Source organism: Nicotiana tabacum, chromosome 24, assembly GCF_000715075.1.
Source record: "Nicotiana tabacum cultivar K326 chromosome 24, ASM71507v2, whole genome shotgun sequence".
Classification (NCBI taxonomy): Eukaryota; Viridiplantae; Streptophyta; class Magnoliopsida; order Solanales; family Solanaceae; genus Nicotiana; species Nicotiana tabacum.
Genome location: NC_134103.1, coordinates 4,784,927 through 4,803,345, shown reverse-complemented (window position 1 = coordinate 4,803,345; position 18,419 = coordinate 4,784,927). Strand labels below are relative to the sequence as shown.

At 34.4% G+C, this 18,419-nt stretch overlaps 1 protein-coding gene and 1 pseudogene across 1 annotated transcript; both read left to right on the top strand.

Moving 5' to 3' along the window:
- The first annotated feature begins 13,727 nt into the window (after positions 1-13,727).
- LOC142177948 (LEAF RUST 10 DISEASE-RESISTANCE LOCUS RECEPTOR-LIKE PROTEIN KINASE-like 1.1) lies at positions 13,728-15,467 on the top strand (annotated as a pseudogene).
- LOC142177992 (G-type lectin S-receptor-like serine/threonine-protein kinase At2g19130) lies at positions 14,547-17,522 on the top strand. The gene is made up of 4 exons (XM_075247304.1): positions 14,547-14,565; positions 15,465-15,923; positions 16,014-16,049; positions 16,640-17,522. The coding sequence occupies exons 1-4, from the start codon at positions 14,547-14,549 to the stop codon at positions 17,074-17,076; spliced, it is 951 nt and encodes a 316-aa protein (XP_075103405.1). The 3' UTR covers positions 17,077-17,522.
- The last annotated feature ends 897 nt before the right edge of the window (positions 17,523-18,419 follow it).

The window sequence follows — 18,419 nt, the reverse complement described above, 5'->3', positions numbered from 1 at the left end:
ATTCGAAATATTTAATTTATAACGAATAACTCCGAACTTACAAGAACATCATGTGATTTAATTCTAGGAGAGAAGTTTAGACAACATACCTCAAATTCATCCCTTAATGATACTACAACGATCCATTACACTAAGTACAAGAATTTATTTGATGTTAAAAATAATTAATTTTTAATTGAGTACTTAAATTATTCATCACTAGTTGATTCAATATTTGAAGAACTAACTTACTTGGTTTGGTTTCTTTATAGGGAAAAATCGATCCAAACCGAACCATGAACACCCCTAATTGTAACCAAACGTGGGTTTGGTTTTGTGTGGGTAGAAGATTGAGAAATGGAATAGTGGAAGAGAGGATTGTTTGAGATTTTATATTTTGGAAAAAAAAGGGATGGAGTTGGAATTTTTATAAAAAAATAATATTTTGTAATAAATAATGACGTGGCGTTAATTTAGTTGAGGTGGATATGACATGTCTTTAATGTCAAGTGAGTGAGCAGCAGATGTATTTAAAATTTATGTTTTGATCGAGTTCAAGTATCCGATTGAAACTTTGTGAAATAGAGGGACTGGGATGACAAAATCAAACTAGTACAAGTGTCTCGCAAGCTATTCTACCAATTAACTATTCACTTATCCGTAAAACCTTCCCCTCTACTTCTAGCCCGTTTGGCCAAACTGAAAAAATCAGCTTATTTTGAAAAATATTTTTTTCAAAAGTACTTTTGGTGAGATGCGGTTTGTGTTTGGCTAATTAATTTAAAAAGTACTTCTAAGCAGCAATTAATGTTAGGCCAGATTTTTAAAAAGTGCTTCTAAGTGTATGTTTTTCAAAAGTACTTCTCAAAAAAGTACTTTTGGAAAGAAGCTACTTTTTTCTGCTTCTCCTCAGAAGCACTTTTTTTTCTCCTAAAAACTTGGCCAAACACTTCAAATTTTTTTTAAAAAAATACTTTTAAAAAAAAAAATACTTTTGAACTTAGAGAACCTTGGCCAAACAGGATAGAACATCTCTGCAAGCTCCCCATGGCAGAAACCTCAACGGCAATTTTTCTTCACATTGTTGGAAAAAATTTCAGCCATTTGTCTAATCATATCTCATTACAATAAAAAACCTCAACAGAAATTTTATTCTACTTGTTATTGTACTTGAGTTAAAGGTAGATGTCAAGATTTTATTCTTGTAGGATTAAAGGTCAGAAGCCTAGAAGTGTGAATATTGTTCAAACTATGTCAAATCAAGTTCTCAGTGCTTGAGGGAGATCGAAGCACCACCAAATCCATTTAATAAGATATGCAACTATTTTTGGAAAGATCATATTAATCGTCCAATTTTCTGCTGAGCAAGGATAAGATGTGTCTTGTTTTGATTATATATGAAATTAAGGAAAGATCATATTAATCTCGCTACTAAATTTATGCTAGACTATTTTTTAAAAATCAAAATCTAATGAATATATCAAATGGGTGGTTTTAAAGGGGATCTATTATTTTTCTAGCTGTCGTGAAGTGGTGGTTGGGGTGAAAAAATGAAAAAACTAAAGATTAAATGATAAAATACACGTGTACCATTTTCAGGCGCGTGTATTTCACCTCTTAACCAAAGGTCTGGTTGAGACTTTTTAAGGGGATATTTATTTCACTTCAAAAATGTTGAAGGGGTAATAGGATTCCCATAAAATATAAGTGTGTAACAGCAAATTCGTGTCTAGAACTTACTAATATCACTCATTTGAATTTGCATAGTAGTAAGTTCATTCCAGGAGATTTGTAAAAATAAAGGAGTTTCGTACAAAGAGTTGGAAAGAAAGATTTTACGTACCTTGTTCCAGGTGAATTAGTGTGGATCTGTTTTCGCAGAGACTACCTATGGAACGATAGAAAGGAGCAAACGATACCAACTAACTCGACAAAGATAATTGGATATGAAAAAGATTTTAAAAAAGACATGCTAACCTAGTGTTAGGGGTATACAAATCGAACCGAAAAATCGCACCAAATCGAAAAGTCAAACCAAATCGATTAAAAAACTCGATTAGGTTTAGTTTGATTTGGTTTGGTATTGAATAAAAAAATTCGAACCAAACTGACATATAAATATATAGTAATTTTTATATGTCCCATAAGAATATTTTAATAAATTATATATTTGTCAATCTTTTATATTTTTACTAAACATATATTTACTTATCAAAAATTTGACAAAGTAAGATTGAAATAATATTTAAATAACAAAAATCCCGAAACACCCGATAAAATCGAACCAATCCAAACCGATATAGTTGGATTGGTATGATTTTTATCAAAACTGAACCAACCTGATCCATGTACATCCCTATCTAGTTGTCACGCCTCGAACTAGGGGAGCATGACTAGCGCTCAACCGAGTGAACCCAAGCGAGCAAGCCTACTTTACATCAACTTCTCATCATAACTCATGCATGATTTATCAAAATATAATTAGATCATGATTTTCATATTGAATACATTTGGCTCAATGGCCCATAAATGTATTTTTTTTCTTTTCTTTTTCTCTCGTGATGGGTACATAGCTTCATAAATATCGGTAAACATAAATACATGATGAAACTCAAAACTTAAGTACATGACCCACAGTGTACATGGATCTTTTATGACAATAGATACCTAAGTACACAAAACCAACTAGACTTGAATGTCCACTGGCATTGTAGCAGGCTCACCATAATCTGATACGCAGAAGATCCCTACCAAAGACCCATAACATCCTGTAGAAGTATACCTGCATCCATTAAAAGATGCAGCGCCCCCGGCAAAAGGGAAGTGAGTACATGTGGAATAGTACTCGCATGTAAGGCAAACAAAACAACATATGAAATCATGGTAATTCAAATAAGAGTCATATGAAGTATATCAAGAACTACGAAATATCCCATAAATTCACATTTCAAGTCTCGTTATGCTTAGATCATTTTAAACTTCGTTTAGGATTAACTGAACCATATGAACTATGCGTGGAATACATAATATAAAGTAATTAAAACAACATGTACAAACAAGGCCATTGAAAATTGCACATAATATATGCGTTAACGATGCGTCGCACTAGACCGTCCATATCTCTCTCTTATCTTACACCTATACATTTCATAGACCGTCCTTAATGTTCACATATCATATTATACGTAGACCGTTCACAGTGTTTACTTACACAATACACCTGTGCGTTTCATAGACCGTTCACGGGGTTTACTTATACAATACACATGTGTGTTTCATAGACCGTTCACAGTGTTTACTTACACAATACATCTATGCGTTGCATAGACCGTTCACAGTATTTACTTACACAATACACCTGAGCGTTTCATAGACCGTTCACAGTGTTTACTTACACAATACACCTGTGCTTTTCATAGACTGTTCACATGATTCATAACACAATACACCTATGCATTTCATAGACCGTCCATAGGATTCATAACACAATACACATATGCATTTCATAGACCGTCCATAGGATTCATAACACAATACACCTATGCATTTCATAGACCGTCCATAGGATTCATAACACAATACACCTATGAGTTTCATAGACCGTCCATAGGATTCCATACAAAATATGCCGATGCGTTTCATAGACCGTCCAAAGGATTCCATACAGAATACACCTATGCGTTTCATAGACCGTCCATAGGATTACATATACAATACACCTATGTGTTTTATAGACCATCCATAGGGTTTCATACACAATATACCTATGCGTTTCATAGACCGTCCATAGGGTTTCATACACAATATACCTATGCGTTTCATAGACCATCCATAGGGTTCATAACACATCATTTATGCACATGACCATATATAAACTCAAAGCGACATGATAAACATTACATTTAAGGTCCTAAGTTCCCGGATCATTTGAACACTACATGTTCAAGCTTATCATGGAGAAACATAGCTCATTACATTAGCACATGTATGGTGAATCAATAAGTCAATTTCAATGGCACATGGCCCAAACTCGTTTTCATAAGAGCCGTCATCATTTAGCATAGGGCATCTCCCTTTCATCTCGTTATTCACTCACTTGTCATCTTGAAGTCATTAGCTAAGTTCATGATTCTTGGGGACTTAACATCGAAGTCATTTACATTTATTATTTTAGAAGCATACATACTATGATTGAAACCATTGAAATATACAACACCTCATAATACTCATGTTGGCAAATGCCCACATTTCATGTTCATACTATCACTTACTTGTACTTGCCATGGATGATCACAGGACATCAAGAACATTTAAAATATGTAGGAACACCTTAGCCACTCCTCATGAGAGCGTAGGAGCATATAGCATATTGGAAACACAAATACGAATACGTTCATTACATAATCTTTTCAAACCATATATCACTTCATTAGTATTTCAACTACTTACACATCATTATTTCATTGGCTCCCTTGGCCATACTTATTATTCTTCATTCATGGCACTGTGGCCGCTTATCATATTCCACAATTTCATTTCTTTTCTTTCAAGGATTGTCATCATAGACATCGTCCTATTGAATACTCTTGAAATACCTCTCCCCAAAAAGGGTAATACACAATTTCAACTCATGATTATGTAAGAACTCACAACATATTGAAAATACCTACCAACCATAGCATTAATTAGAACAACCATATTTGGACATGACTTGAGTATATAAGATTTTGGACAATTCTATTTTCGGAGTCAATTTGGAATAGTTGAACCAAGGCTCATTTCATAATCTTTCACACATCATTTCATTGGCGCTATTGGCTACAAGTATAACTTTCATTCTTTGCACGTTGTCCCCACTTTATTTCCACTACTCACTACTTCCACTTTCAAGTATCTTTATATATTATCTACAACAAAGAATCTCTAATCCCGATATTTAGTACACATATGAGCAATTAAGAGTCTTAAGCACCTTGAGATTTCTTACATAATTTGGCATAATAGCCTTCACTAGAAACACGACTTGAAGTCATAACATTTTAATACCCAACTCATACTTTGAACACATTCTCGAAGGATAAAATCTTATGATAAGAGCATCCGGAATATATTTTGAACATATGCCTTTCAACACAAAGCTTATTCGGAATAATTAATTTATAATGAATAACTCCGAACTTACAAGAACATCATGTGATTTAATTCTAGGAGAGAAGTTTAGACAACATACCTCAAATTCATCCCTTAATGATACTACAATGATCCATTACACTAAGCCACTTCAATCTACAATAACAACATCCAATGGGACCAATATTAGTAACAAATTCTATAATTTAAGTCATTTAGGCATTTTATCAAACACCTTGTAGGCATGAATCTCTTCACCTCTTAACCATAGAATTTGTTCATCCAACTACTACCATTTACCAATAATTTATCCCACCATCATTCTTAAATAATTCATGACTTTCAACATCGCATACATGACCATCCATCCACACCCAACCAATAAAATTCCATCAAATAATCACCTTTCAATCTCTACAATGGTTATGTATTTAAATTGGGAACTTATGGCTTCCAATCACAATATTATAAGTTTCAATAAATGTCGTTGTAGCCTCCCTATTATAAGTGTAGCCGGCAACACACCGATAAGAGGGTATCTACTAACACAGCTCCGTGACACATTAGTACCCCTAAACCGTGCTTTAATACCAAGTTTGTCACGCCCCGAACTTGGGGAGCATGACCGGCGCTCAACCGAGTGAACCCAGTCGAGCAAGTCTACATTACATCAACCTCTCATCATAACTCATGCATGATTTATCAAAACATAATTAGATCATGACTTTCATATTTAATACATTTGGCTCAATGGCCCATAAATATTTTTTTTCTTTTATTTTTCTCTCGTGATGGGTACATAGCTTCATAAATATCTATGCACATAAATACATGACGAAACTCAAAACTTAAGTACATGACCCATAGTGTACATGGAGCTTCTATGACAAAAGATACCTAAGTACATAAAACCAATTAGACTCGAATGCCCACTGGAATTGTAGCGGGCACACCATAATATGATGCGCAGAAGATCCCTACCAAAGACCAATAACATCCTGTAAAAGTATACCTGCATCCATTAAAAGATGCAGCACCCCGGGCAAAAGGGATGTGAGTACATGTGGAATAGTACTCGCATGTAAGGCAAACAAAACAACATATAAAATTATGGTAATTCAAATAAGAGTCATATGAAGTATATCAAGAACTACGAAATATCCCATAGATTCACATTTCAAGTCTCGTCATGCTTACATCATTTTAAACTTCGTTTAGGATTAACTGAACCATATGAACTATGCGTGGAATACATAATATAAAGTAATTAAAACAACATGTACAAACAAGGCCAATAAAAATTGCACATAATGTCAGCATTAACGATGCGTCCCAGTAGACCGTCCATATCCCTCTCTTATCTTACGCCTATATATTTCATAAACCGTCCTTAATGTTCACATATCATATTATACATAGACCGTTTACAGTGTTCACCTCATAATTCTCATTTTGGTAAACAACCACATTTCATGTTCATACAATCACTTACTTGTACTTGCCATGGATGATCACAGGACATCAAGAACATTTAAAATATGTAAGAACACCTTAGCCTCTCCTCATGAGAGCGTAGGAGCTTATAGCATATTGGAAACACAAATGCGAATACGTTCATTTCATAACCTTTTCAAACCATATATCACTTCATTAGTATTTCAACTACTTACACATCATTATTTCATTGGCTCTCTTGGCCATACTTATTATTCTTCATTCATGGCACTGTGGCCGCTTATCATATTCCACAATTTTATTTCTTTTCTTTCAAGGATTGTCATCATAGACATCATCCTATCGAATACTCTTGAAATACCTCTCCCCAAAAAGGGCAATACACAATTTTAATTCATGAATATGTAAGAACTCACAACATATTGGAAATACCTACCAAGCATGGCATTAATTAGAACAACCACATTTGGACATGACTTGAGTATATAAGCTTTTGGACAATTCTATTTTCGGAGTCAATTTGGAATAGTTGAACCAAGGCTCATTTCATAATCTTTCACACATCATTTCATTGGCGCTATTGGCCACAAGTATAACTTTCATTCTTTGCACGTTGTCCACACTTTATTTCCACTACTCACTACTTCCACTTTCAAGTATCTTTATATATTATCGACAACAAAGAATCTCTAATTCCGATATTTAGTACACATATGAGTAATTAAGAGTCTTAAGCACCTTGAGATTTCTTACATAATTTGGCATAATAGCCTTCACTAGAAACACGACTTGAAGTCATAATATTTTAATACCCAACTCATGCTTTGAACACATTCTCGAAGGATAAAATCTTATGATAAGAGCATCCGGAATACATTTTGAACATATGCCTTTCAACACAAAGCTTATTCGGAATAATTAATTTATAATGAATAACTCCGAACTTACAAGAACATCATGTAATTTAATTCTAGGAGAGAAGTTTAGACAACAAGCCTCAAATTCATCCCTTAATGATACTACAACGATCCACTACACTAAGCCACTTCAATCTACAATAACAACATCCAATGAGACCAATATTAGTAACAAATTTTATAATTTAGGCCATTTAAGCATTTTATCAAACACCTTGTAGGCATGAATCTCTACACCTCTTAACCATAGAATTTGTTCATCCAACTACTACCATTTGCCAACAATTTATCCCACCATCATTCTTAAATAATTCATGATTTTCAACATCGCATACATGACCATCTATCCACACCCAACCAACAAAATTTCATCAAATAATCACCTTTTAATCTCTACAATGATTATGTATTTAAATTGGAAACTTATGATTTTCAATCACCATACTATAAGTTTCAATACTTAATTCATACTCATATTCCCATAATATATCCATACATGTAAGTCTAAGGGTGTAGGATTACCTTTTGGAAGAAATCTTGCAAAACCCTCCTTTGAGTTCTTGAAGAAATTTCTTGAAGATCTAAGTATTTTATGTATAGATCTCATCAATACTAGTGTAAAAATAATGGAATTTCACACCAAGATAATGGAGATTGCTTACCTTGAAGATAGGAGGAGTTGGTGGTCTTGAGAGAGTGGAGAAGAGCTCCAAAATTTGTCCAAATGAAATGGGGGAAATGAGCTCACGAAATGACTTAAAAGGACCTGAAGTTGGGGCGCGCCCAAACTCGCAAAGTGAGCCTCACTTCGCCGCCCACAACATACAAGGGAAGACAGGATCCACACCCGGTCTGGCGAAGTGACCCTCACTTCGTTGTCCGCCAAAATAACTAGGTGATCTAACTTTTAGTAGGAATGTCCAAATGACGAACGACTTGATGCGTTAGAAACCAGACTCGAAAGGCTACACTCTAGAGGTAAAATCCATTGGAAATATATTTATAATTAGAGTTATACCCATTCAAAGTCAAGTGTGTGCAAATTTGGACATCTAGTCCACTTAACATTTTCCAACTCTTTCCAAACAACTTCTTCCCACTTACAAACCTCCTTAATACATTCCAAAACACTCTCCATGTGTATTTTCAAGTCAAAATAATATAGTTTCATCCCATAGGTCTCCTTTAATACTCAAATACTTTATTTCTAAATATTATTAGTGCACTTTAAAAATCTTAAATCATTAGAAAATTTTAACGGGCTCTTACACTAGTGTAGTCCAAATCGACTCACACATGTCGTCTTTTTTCGATTGAAGAATCAGACTCCATCGAAAAGTAGCATCTCATAAGTTTCGGTGAGAAAGACGTAACATAGGTAGCAATAATAGATAAACCTCATTTTTGTTGTGGTTGAGAATTAGTTTTTTTATCTTAAATCAGGCTTGACTTCACTTTTTTCTCATCTTATCACCTGTCGTCAAGCTCCTACCCTAAATTTTTCAGTCAATTTTAATTAAAGTAATAAAAATTATTCAACATTTACAAAATATCACAGAATATCAATTTGGCTAAACTGGTGAAGGTCGGTTTGCCGGAACACATCCAAGCAAATTTTAAAAATATTTATTAAATGCAAAAATATTTATTCAATAGTATGTCGCCTCTACATTCCGCGACCTACCTAATTGTACTCGTAAACCTATTTTTGTTTTGTCCGTTCCAAAAGAATAATCTCTTTTTAAATTTGAAAGCAATTTATTCTAAACTTTAATTGTATCTTTAATGAGAAGTTTTTATAACCACACAACCTGTTTACTGATAATCGGCTTAATGTATGCATATTGTGATATATATTGCCTCACATTTTGCTCATGTCTCGATGATTTGAGATGTTTAATATGATTATTTGTGCTACATTTTGGTATTTCTATGTGTAGGGATCATTCGGATGCAATTTGGGACGAAAGGGCCCAAATTGGAGCGAAATCGGGACAAAATCGCAAAAAGTGAGATTTGAGGGCCACAACCAACGTGGGGCGCTGGCTGTGGCGCAATTTACAGCAGCCAAAATATTTGAGCGCCAGGGCCAGCGCCCCACGCTGCCCTGGACGCTCAAGAAGGAAAAGTGTCCTTTTTCGACTAGGACTCGGTTATTTTGACCCCTAGACGCCCACAACTCATATAAAAGCCAACCTAAACCTATTTTGAAGGGGAGAGGACGTTTTTGAGAGGAAAACACAAGCACAGAGCCGCCGTGGAGGCCGGAATTCATCAAGTTCCATCTTTCTCCCACCAAACTTAGTAATTTTTATGTTTCTTTGTATGATTTGTTGTTTGGCTACCATGTCTATGTGGAGTTAAACTTCACGTTCTAGGGTTGTGGTTCTTTCATGGCTATTGTTATTCGGATATTGATTTTGCCTTCTTGATTTATCATATTGGTTTATTTATTCAATCTTGCGCTTAATTATTTAATTGCTTGATCACCAATTGAATACTATCTACGAATCTAGAATTGAACTCGAAAGTGGGAGTTCTAGATTGCATATAGGATTGAGTAGAGCAAGTTCTTGAACTCGGGCATCGGGAAACGGCTTCGTGGTTAGGATAGACATATACCTAATTGCCTTGCTTGGTTGATTTACAGGAATTATAAATGCGTTCTTGTTGATTCTAACTCCATAGACATATAGGCGTTAGGTTAGCTTGAATAGGCGAGTAAGAACTCGACAGATTCTTATGAGTAATACTAACCCTGTCAACCAATAAGCCAGATAAATTAGTCGATCAATTCAATTTAAGAATACAATAGGATTGTTAGATAGCCCATAACCCTAGATCGTTTTTATTACATTGATATCATAAAAAAATCTGCTCTTTCTTTGTTCAAAGTTCATTATTTATATTTTTTTATTTAATTAGTTTAGAATAAAATATTTTTAGGTTTAATTCTTGTTTAGATAATTAGGATAGTCTAATTTAGTTAATAGTTAATCACAAGTCCTCGTGGGTTCGACATCCGACTTTTAGTCACTTTATTACTTGACGACCGCGTATACTTGCGTGTGCGTTTGGCCGCAACATTTACCACCACAAGTTTCAAAAGAATTATAGCCATACAAATATAGTGACTTGTTTAACACCACAAATTTCAAAAATTTTTATTTTTTTTTAAACTCCGTGCTCAATCAAACATGTTCACATAAATTGGAAGAGAGGGAGTATATCTTACACAATATCATGACAGCTTTGTACGTTCTCCTTTATCCTGCAACTAGACACAAGTTTTGTTGTTGACCCAGCCTATAAATCGCAGATATGGTCCAAACACAAAAATTGCAGTTCGATGCATTAAGTTTCCGCTATGTGCGATAGCGTGAGGTTCGGAAAAGGACCGGACCATAAGGGTCTATGTACGTAGTCTTACCCTGCATTTCTGCAAGAGACTGTATTCACAGCTTGAACCCGTGACCTCCTGGTCACGTGACAACAACTTTAATCGCCAAGACTCCGTCCAAACATAAGTTTTTCATTTATATTCAAGAATCAAGATGAGCTGGAATGTTATTGTGGATCCCCTGGATTTGGGCTGAATTATAGTGAATAAGGCTTTCCTGTTGTACAGATTACTGAAAATGAGTATATAGTTGAAGAGATTTGATGTCAAGATCATACTTTTCAACTGAAAAATTCAGTCTTTGTATAGTCTTATTTGTTGATATGTAAGCTATTATTTTTATAATCTCGTTTTTTATGAAATTTTGGTAGAGAGCAGGTACTGTTGTCTATTATTCTCCTTTGAAGCCGGTGGAAACAAAGCTACAAGCGTGCAAGAATTTGTGCTCATTTTAGGGGATCTTTGAGTAGATTATTTGATTTCTCAAATCTTGTCCAATATGGCATATGCTTCATCCAAAAAGAATGGAAAAGAACAAACATAAGAATTTAATTCTTGGCCCATTTCCCCGATAAAAATAGCGGGCAAGTGCACAAATCTTATCTTGAAATTAGCCTAACACTTTTTTTATCTTGAAATTTTAAATAAAAATCTTATCTTCAAGACAATTTAAAATATTTTTGTCCCAAAAAATTAAACTGCAAAACTGAAATACAGGACGCACTGGCTAATTCTTAAATAACAGCCCTTTAGAATGGCTACCTAGGGTCATACTAAAAATATTATACCAAGTAGAGCCAAAAGTGAAAAAGACTTATATAAAGTGTCTTTTTCAACTTTTAAATGAAGGTACTCATTTTTCCTCATTACTTTCTGGGATCAACTTATATGTGGAAGGAAAGATTTGAAATGTCTCTTTTTTAATAAGTCATGTTTTAAAACTCACTATCAAAAAGGTGTGATAGGATAGTTGGGAAGCTTATGTTTCATGTTGGAGTCTTGAGATGAAATAACCTTTTGATAATCGCGTGAGTGAATTTTAATTACAGGAAAAAAATTCTCTTTGAATCTTAATAAATGGAAGGCGGATAAAGGGCAGCCCGGTGTGTTGGGATATACTATTAACCATGCGGTTTAGACATAGTATTTTGTTTATTCTTTATGGACAATTATTTATTTAATTTATTCAATTCAATAAAGTACTATTTTAAGTAGATCATTTGTTACATGTGTGTCATTTTAGTTATGTAGTAGATAATTTAGTGTATGGAGTCTTAACTCATGCACAAAAGATTAAATTGTTGGTTCACATAATTAATAAACTATGTTCACAATCAAAGATATTATTGGACAAAATATCTTGATGATTGTAGCACAAGATTATAGTATAATTTGTCTTGATTATGGGAGTGGTTTTACTCCGACTTCTTGTACTAGTATACTTAGTGTATATTGAACGGACCAAGTAGAGAAAAGATGTTTTTGTACTGAATATATAAAAAATATTTTCTCTAATTCATTAAATGAGCTTATACTCCTAATCTTGATATAATTATTATGATCAGTGTAATTTGTTTATTATTTTGATTTATCAAAAGGTACGACTCTATTCAGAGTTAGTGTATGCCTAATAGATTGGACAATAACGAATAACATTTGTGAAATAATAATTAGTTGATAGAATCCATGACTTGGTTTTGAGTTTGACGATACCCCTTTATGTGAGCTTATAAGTTTTCATGTGAAAACTCGGCTGGTGGATTTTGTATCCGTCACATGAAATGGTTTAAGCGGAATTATAAAGGATTTAATTAATTGACTAAATTAAATTTTCAGTGATTTAATTTAATTAGCTGGTATTTGAGATCTTAACATGGGGAGTTAAAATATGTGTTACTGTACTTAATTTTCGAAATTCATATTGAGGAGTTCAATTGCAGTTTTTTTGTGGAATAAAATGCAATTAATTATAGTAAGAATTAATTCATGCTAATTTCGAATTAATGCTATAATTAGTAGCCTCTTATTATTTCTGTGGTCCCTGCTATACCTAGTAAAAACCTGGACTTAACTTGGGTAAAAAGTGACTTGGAAGAAAAGTCATCATGTATAGTTAGAGTAGTATTCTACTTGTGCAAGTAGAATCCTACACATTTTTTGAGCTGATTTTTAGCCAAAAACTAGTCTACTTAAGGAAGACTAATTTCACTCAATAACTTACTTTTTAGAATTGTATTGTTCTTGCCCACTCAAAGCAAAATTGTCCAAGGTTTTACTAGGCATATAGCATAAGACTGCAGTCCTGGACTCTAGCTGTGTGGAGGATTTGTGCAACGATTTCAAGAGGTTAGTGCTTCTAATCTAGCAATTATAGCATTGTCTAGTTTACATGTATTTGATATCTGGATTGTATGCTTGCTTCCGCTGCGCATGTTCTAACACGGTGTACAAAGCATCTTGTGTTCACGCAGGGTCCGAAAAAGAATTGCACCCTATATAGTAATGAGGTAGACAGACTACTCTAATACAAGCATTTGCGGCGGGTTCAATCAATAGATATTAATAGAAAATTCTCCATTGTGTAAAAGTCACAAGGTCCCACACTCCATTTTGTCTAATCTTCCATCAGACTGCCTTTCTTCAAAATCTTGATTCCTCAAGTTTAAGTCAAACTAACGTGCCCAAAAGACAACAAACATTAATGCAAAATCCTATAGCCAAGCAAAAACAAAACAATAAAAGAAACTCTGCAAATTTCAGATTTTGTTAAATCATTCTTGGTTATTCTAGTTAATTAATGCTGTTGTTGTTGATGTTTTTTTCTTTTTTATCCAAAAGGGTATATCATGGATTTATTTTCTTGGTTTTTTATTTCCATTTTCTTTCATTTTTGGTGATTTGATTCAGCTCAAGGACAGAACACATCCTCCTCAAGTTGCACTAACGAATTCCAGTGTGGAAACTTAAGAAATTTGAGCTTTCCTTTCCACAAATCCACACAACTTGATTGTGGTTTGTGTAAAGTGGATTGTGAAGCTAGTCCAAATCCCATAATTGAATTGGATGGAGTGAAATATCAAGCTCTTGAGAAACAGGAAGTTTTCATCAAAATTAAGGACATTATTCTTGGAAATCATTTGCAAAACAAGAGTTGTCAATCTTTTGATGGAAATCTGTCTTTACCAATTTCTCCTTCAATTACATATAGAGTCACCCCCTTCTTCACTTTGTTCAAATGTTACAGTAGCCAGAAGATACATGAAGTTGTTTTCAATTCCACAAGTTATCAAAGCTACAATAGCTGTGAAAGTTTCATATTATACTATAACCTCTCAATCGATTATTATCCAGGATTTCCTCTTCCTAGTAGCTGTTTATTTGTCCGGTTGCCCGTGCAATCGAATTCAGAAGCAGAATCAAATGACTTATTTGATCTGTTAACTGATGAAGTTACACTAGGATGGATTGTTTCTGATGAATGCAATCAGTGTTATTATAGAGGAGGGAAGTGTCAAACTGATAATACTACTAACAAATTTCATTGTTATAATACCAAAGGTAAAAGAACTTTTGTCATGGTTCACATTAAAGATTTTGGTTCTGTTTTATAAACCTTGGTTCAGCTTACATTTGCATTGATTACTACAGTTGCAGGAAATATAAAAATGAAAGTGATTGTTGCAGGTACTTATCTATACCATTTGTCTACAATTTTTTTGTTGTCCATCACATGATTTTAGCCTATATAGTTTTATTTCTTCAATAGCAAAGATAACAATAACAACAAACTCAGTGTAAACCCACATAGTAAAGTTTGGGAGGGTAGAAAGGTTGTTTCAGATAGATTTTCAGCTAAAAAAAAAGAAGCAGAAATAACAATTGGAACAACAACGAGATATGTGATAAAGTGATACGCAGATAGAGTAATCGAAGCAAACGAACCAACAACTAGTAAAAGAAATAAAGTAGACAAGCAAATATGGACATACGAGGCTAATAATAATGCAACCAACATGAAAAGGAAACACGCTCGCCTATAGACTAATCTTCAACCCTAATTCCCAACCTCCAGACCCTTCTATCAAGGGTCATGTCCTCAGTAAGCTTGAATTGCGTCATGTCCTGCCTAATCACATCTTCCCAAGAATTCTTAGGCCTACCTCTACCTCTTCTCAACCTCCTATGGCTAACCTCTCGCATATCCTCATCGGGGCATCTATGCTCCTCCTCTTCACGTGCCCGTACCATCTCAGCCTAGTTTCCCGCATCTTATCCTCCACGGGGACCACTCCCACCTTGACCCGAATATCATCATTCCTAATATTATCTCTCTTATTATGTCTACACATCTATCTCAGTGAAGATAGAAAAAGCTTACTCTTTCAAAATCTTTCTTTTGTAAATAACAACTGTACTAGATGAATTGCCCCAATAACAGACTCTTCCTGGTATGTGACTTTATTTTTTTTTCCACAGTTACAGTTTTCTTGATTTCCTGTAGTGGAATCTTGTTTTTGCTCTTCTGCTTCAGAAAAAAGATTTTCTGGCACAAATACATCAGGTTTTGGGTATCCAAAGCTGAGGATCAATCAAAATTAAGGACATTATTCTTGGAAATCTTTTGCAAAACAAGAGTTGTCAATCTTTTGATAGAAATCTGTCTTTACCAATTTCTCCTTCAATAACATATAGAGTCAACCCCTTTCTCACTTTGTTCAAATGCAATAATAGCCAGAAGATACATGAAGATGTTTTCAATTCCACAAGTTATCAAAGTTACAATAGCTGTGAAAGTTTCATATTATACTATAACCAAACAATCAATTATTTTCACGGTTTTCCTCTTCCTACTGGCTGTTCATTCGTTCAGTTGCCCAAGTCGTCGAGTTCAGAAGCTGAATCAAATGACTTATTTGATCTGTTAACTGATGAAGTTACACTAGGATGGACTGTGTCTGATGAATGCAATCAGTGTTATTATAGAGGAGGGAAGTGTCAAACTGATAATACTACTGACAAATTTCTTTGTTATAATACCAAAGGTAAAAGAACTTTTGTCATGGTTCACATTAAAGATTTTGGTTCTGTTTTATAAACCTCGGTTCAGCTTACATTTGCATTGTTTACTACAGTTGCAGGAAATATAAAAATGAAAGTGATTGTTGCAGGTACTTATCTATATCATTTATCTACAATTTTTTTGTTGTCCATCACATGATTTTACCCTATATAGTTTTATTTCTTCAATAGCAAAAATAACAATAACAACGAACTCCATGTAATACCATGTAGTAAAGTCTGGGAAAGGTAGAGAGGCCGCTTCAAATAGACCCCCGGCTAAAAAAAAAGACGCAGAAATAACAATTGGAACAACAACGAGATAGGTGATAAAGTGATACGCAGATAGAGTAATCGAAGCAAACGAACCAACAACTAGTAAAAGAAATAAAGTAGACAAGCAGATATGGACATACCAGACTAATACTAATGCAACCAGCATGAAAAGGAAACACGCTCGCCTATAGACTGATCTTCAACCCTAATCCCCAACCTCCAGGCCCTTCTATCAAGGGTCATGTCCTCAGTAAGCTTGAGTTGCGTCATGTCCTGCCTAATCACATCTTCCCAAGACTTCTTAGGCCTACTTCTACCTCTTCTCAACCTCCTATGGCTAACCTCTCGCATATCCTCATCGGGGCATCTATGCTCCTCCTCTTCACATGCCCGTACCATCTCAGCCTAGTTGTGTCAATACTAGGTGCACGAGGGACTATCGGTTATATAGCTCCAGAAATAGTTTGCAGAAACTTGGGAGGTGTCTCTCACAAGTCTGATGTCTATAGCTACGGAATGATGGTCCTAGAGATGGTTGGAGGAAGAAAAAATGTTGATGTTGGAGTTGATCACACAAGTGAAATCTACTTTCCACACTGGCTCTATCGACGAATTGAACTAGACGAAGAGCTTCAACTAATCGGGATAACGAACGAAGAGGAGAAAGAATGTGCAAAAAAGATGGTGATAATGAGTTTATGGTGCATACAAACTGATCCCTTGAATCGACCATCGATGAGCAAAGTTGTGGAAATGTTAGAAGGGAACCAAGACTACTCTTTGCAAATACCTCCCAAGCCTTACCTATACTTTTCCTCAAGATCAGAGGTAGAATCATCATCAGTAGCAGAACTGAGATAATCTTTGTTTGTTGATATATCAACGTAACTATTATTTGTGTAGTCTTTTTCTGTTATGGAATTTCAGCAAAAGCTGGTACTGTTGTGTCTGTTTTTCTCCTTGGAAGAGGGTGGCAGGTTTGTTATTAAACAAGATATTTAGATGTTCTTGAGTGCAGAAGTTGTAGCTTCATGTTTTTAAAAAAAAAGTGATTTGACGCTATAAATATATTTGTGATTTGCCTAAAGCAATTTCAGAGACTCAAAAACGTCATTTATAAGTTGTTATTTATGTTACATTCAATAAAAAAGAACTACTTCTAAAAACTTTAGAGACTCAAAAATGTCAAAATGTTGCAATCCTTTTTAGACTAAGGGAATATCTTAAAGCAAATTGAATATCAGCTATGAAAAAAGTTGTTTTCCATTATTTGAAACAATAAATTAGAAAAAGACATAAACAATTTAAACCCTAATAGGTCAAAAATGGATTACGAATACATAGTGATCGTATAAATTTTTTTGTTTTAACCTACGATCAGATCAAATTACCATTTTTATCATGTTGCCTATAAATATTTATTTTTTAAAATTTAACTGTAATTACATTATTAAATGACTTGATTCTATAAGTATTTTTTTAAGCTATTTGTATATAGTTCAACTGCAACCCTTATTAGCCAGACTGTTTTCTTCCGCCTAAAACCTCTCTAAACTAAAACTCATAAAAAGTTTCTAATTTCACTTGTTTCCTCCCTTATTTCTCTCTTGACCACATTAGACTTTTGATGGACATCCCTTCTCCTACCTTAGTTTTCATGGACATCCACTAAAATTATCATTTTCCCATTTATAAAATCCACCCCCTTCCCTTTCATTCTCATACTCTTTTATTTCCCTTTTAACTTTCTCTTAAAAACAAAACCAACAAGAAAGAATAAAGGGAAATTAAAAGAAATAATGGCTAATATCAAGATGACAACTATACTTTTCGTTGCCATAATTTTCACTATCTTTGCTTCAAGCAAATTTGCATGGGCACATGAGGAAATTCATCCCCATGTTCAACCCCAACCTCACCCCCACCCCCAACCCCAACCTCACCCCCACACCCAACCCCAACCCCATCCACAACCCCAGGGTTCTGAAGGACCAGTATATGAATATGCAGGACAGAGGTTAAAAATAGAACCAGGACATGAATTATGTTATCAAAAATGTTATCAAGGTATTTTTGCTGGTGAAGGTAGTCCATTATATGCAGAAAAAGAATGCTACGATATGTGCCATAACAATGGTAAATTTGTATTTCCAAACTTTAGTCCTCCACCTTGCGCGAACAAGGTTTAATCAACGTGTATAGAA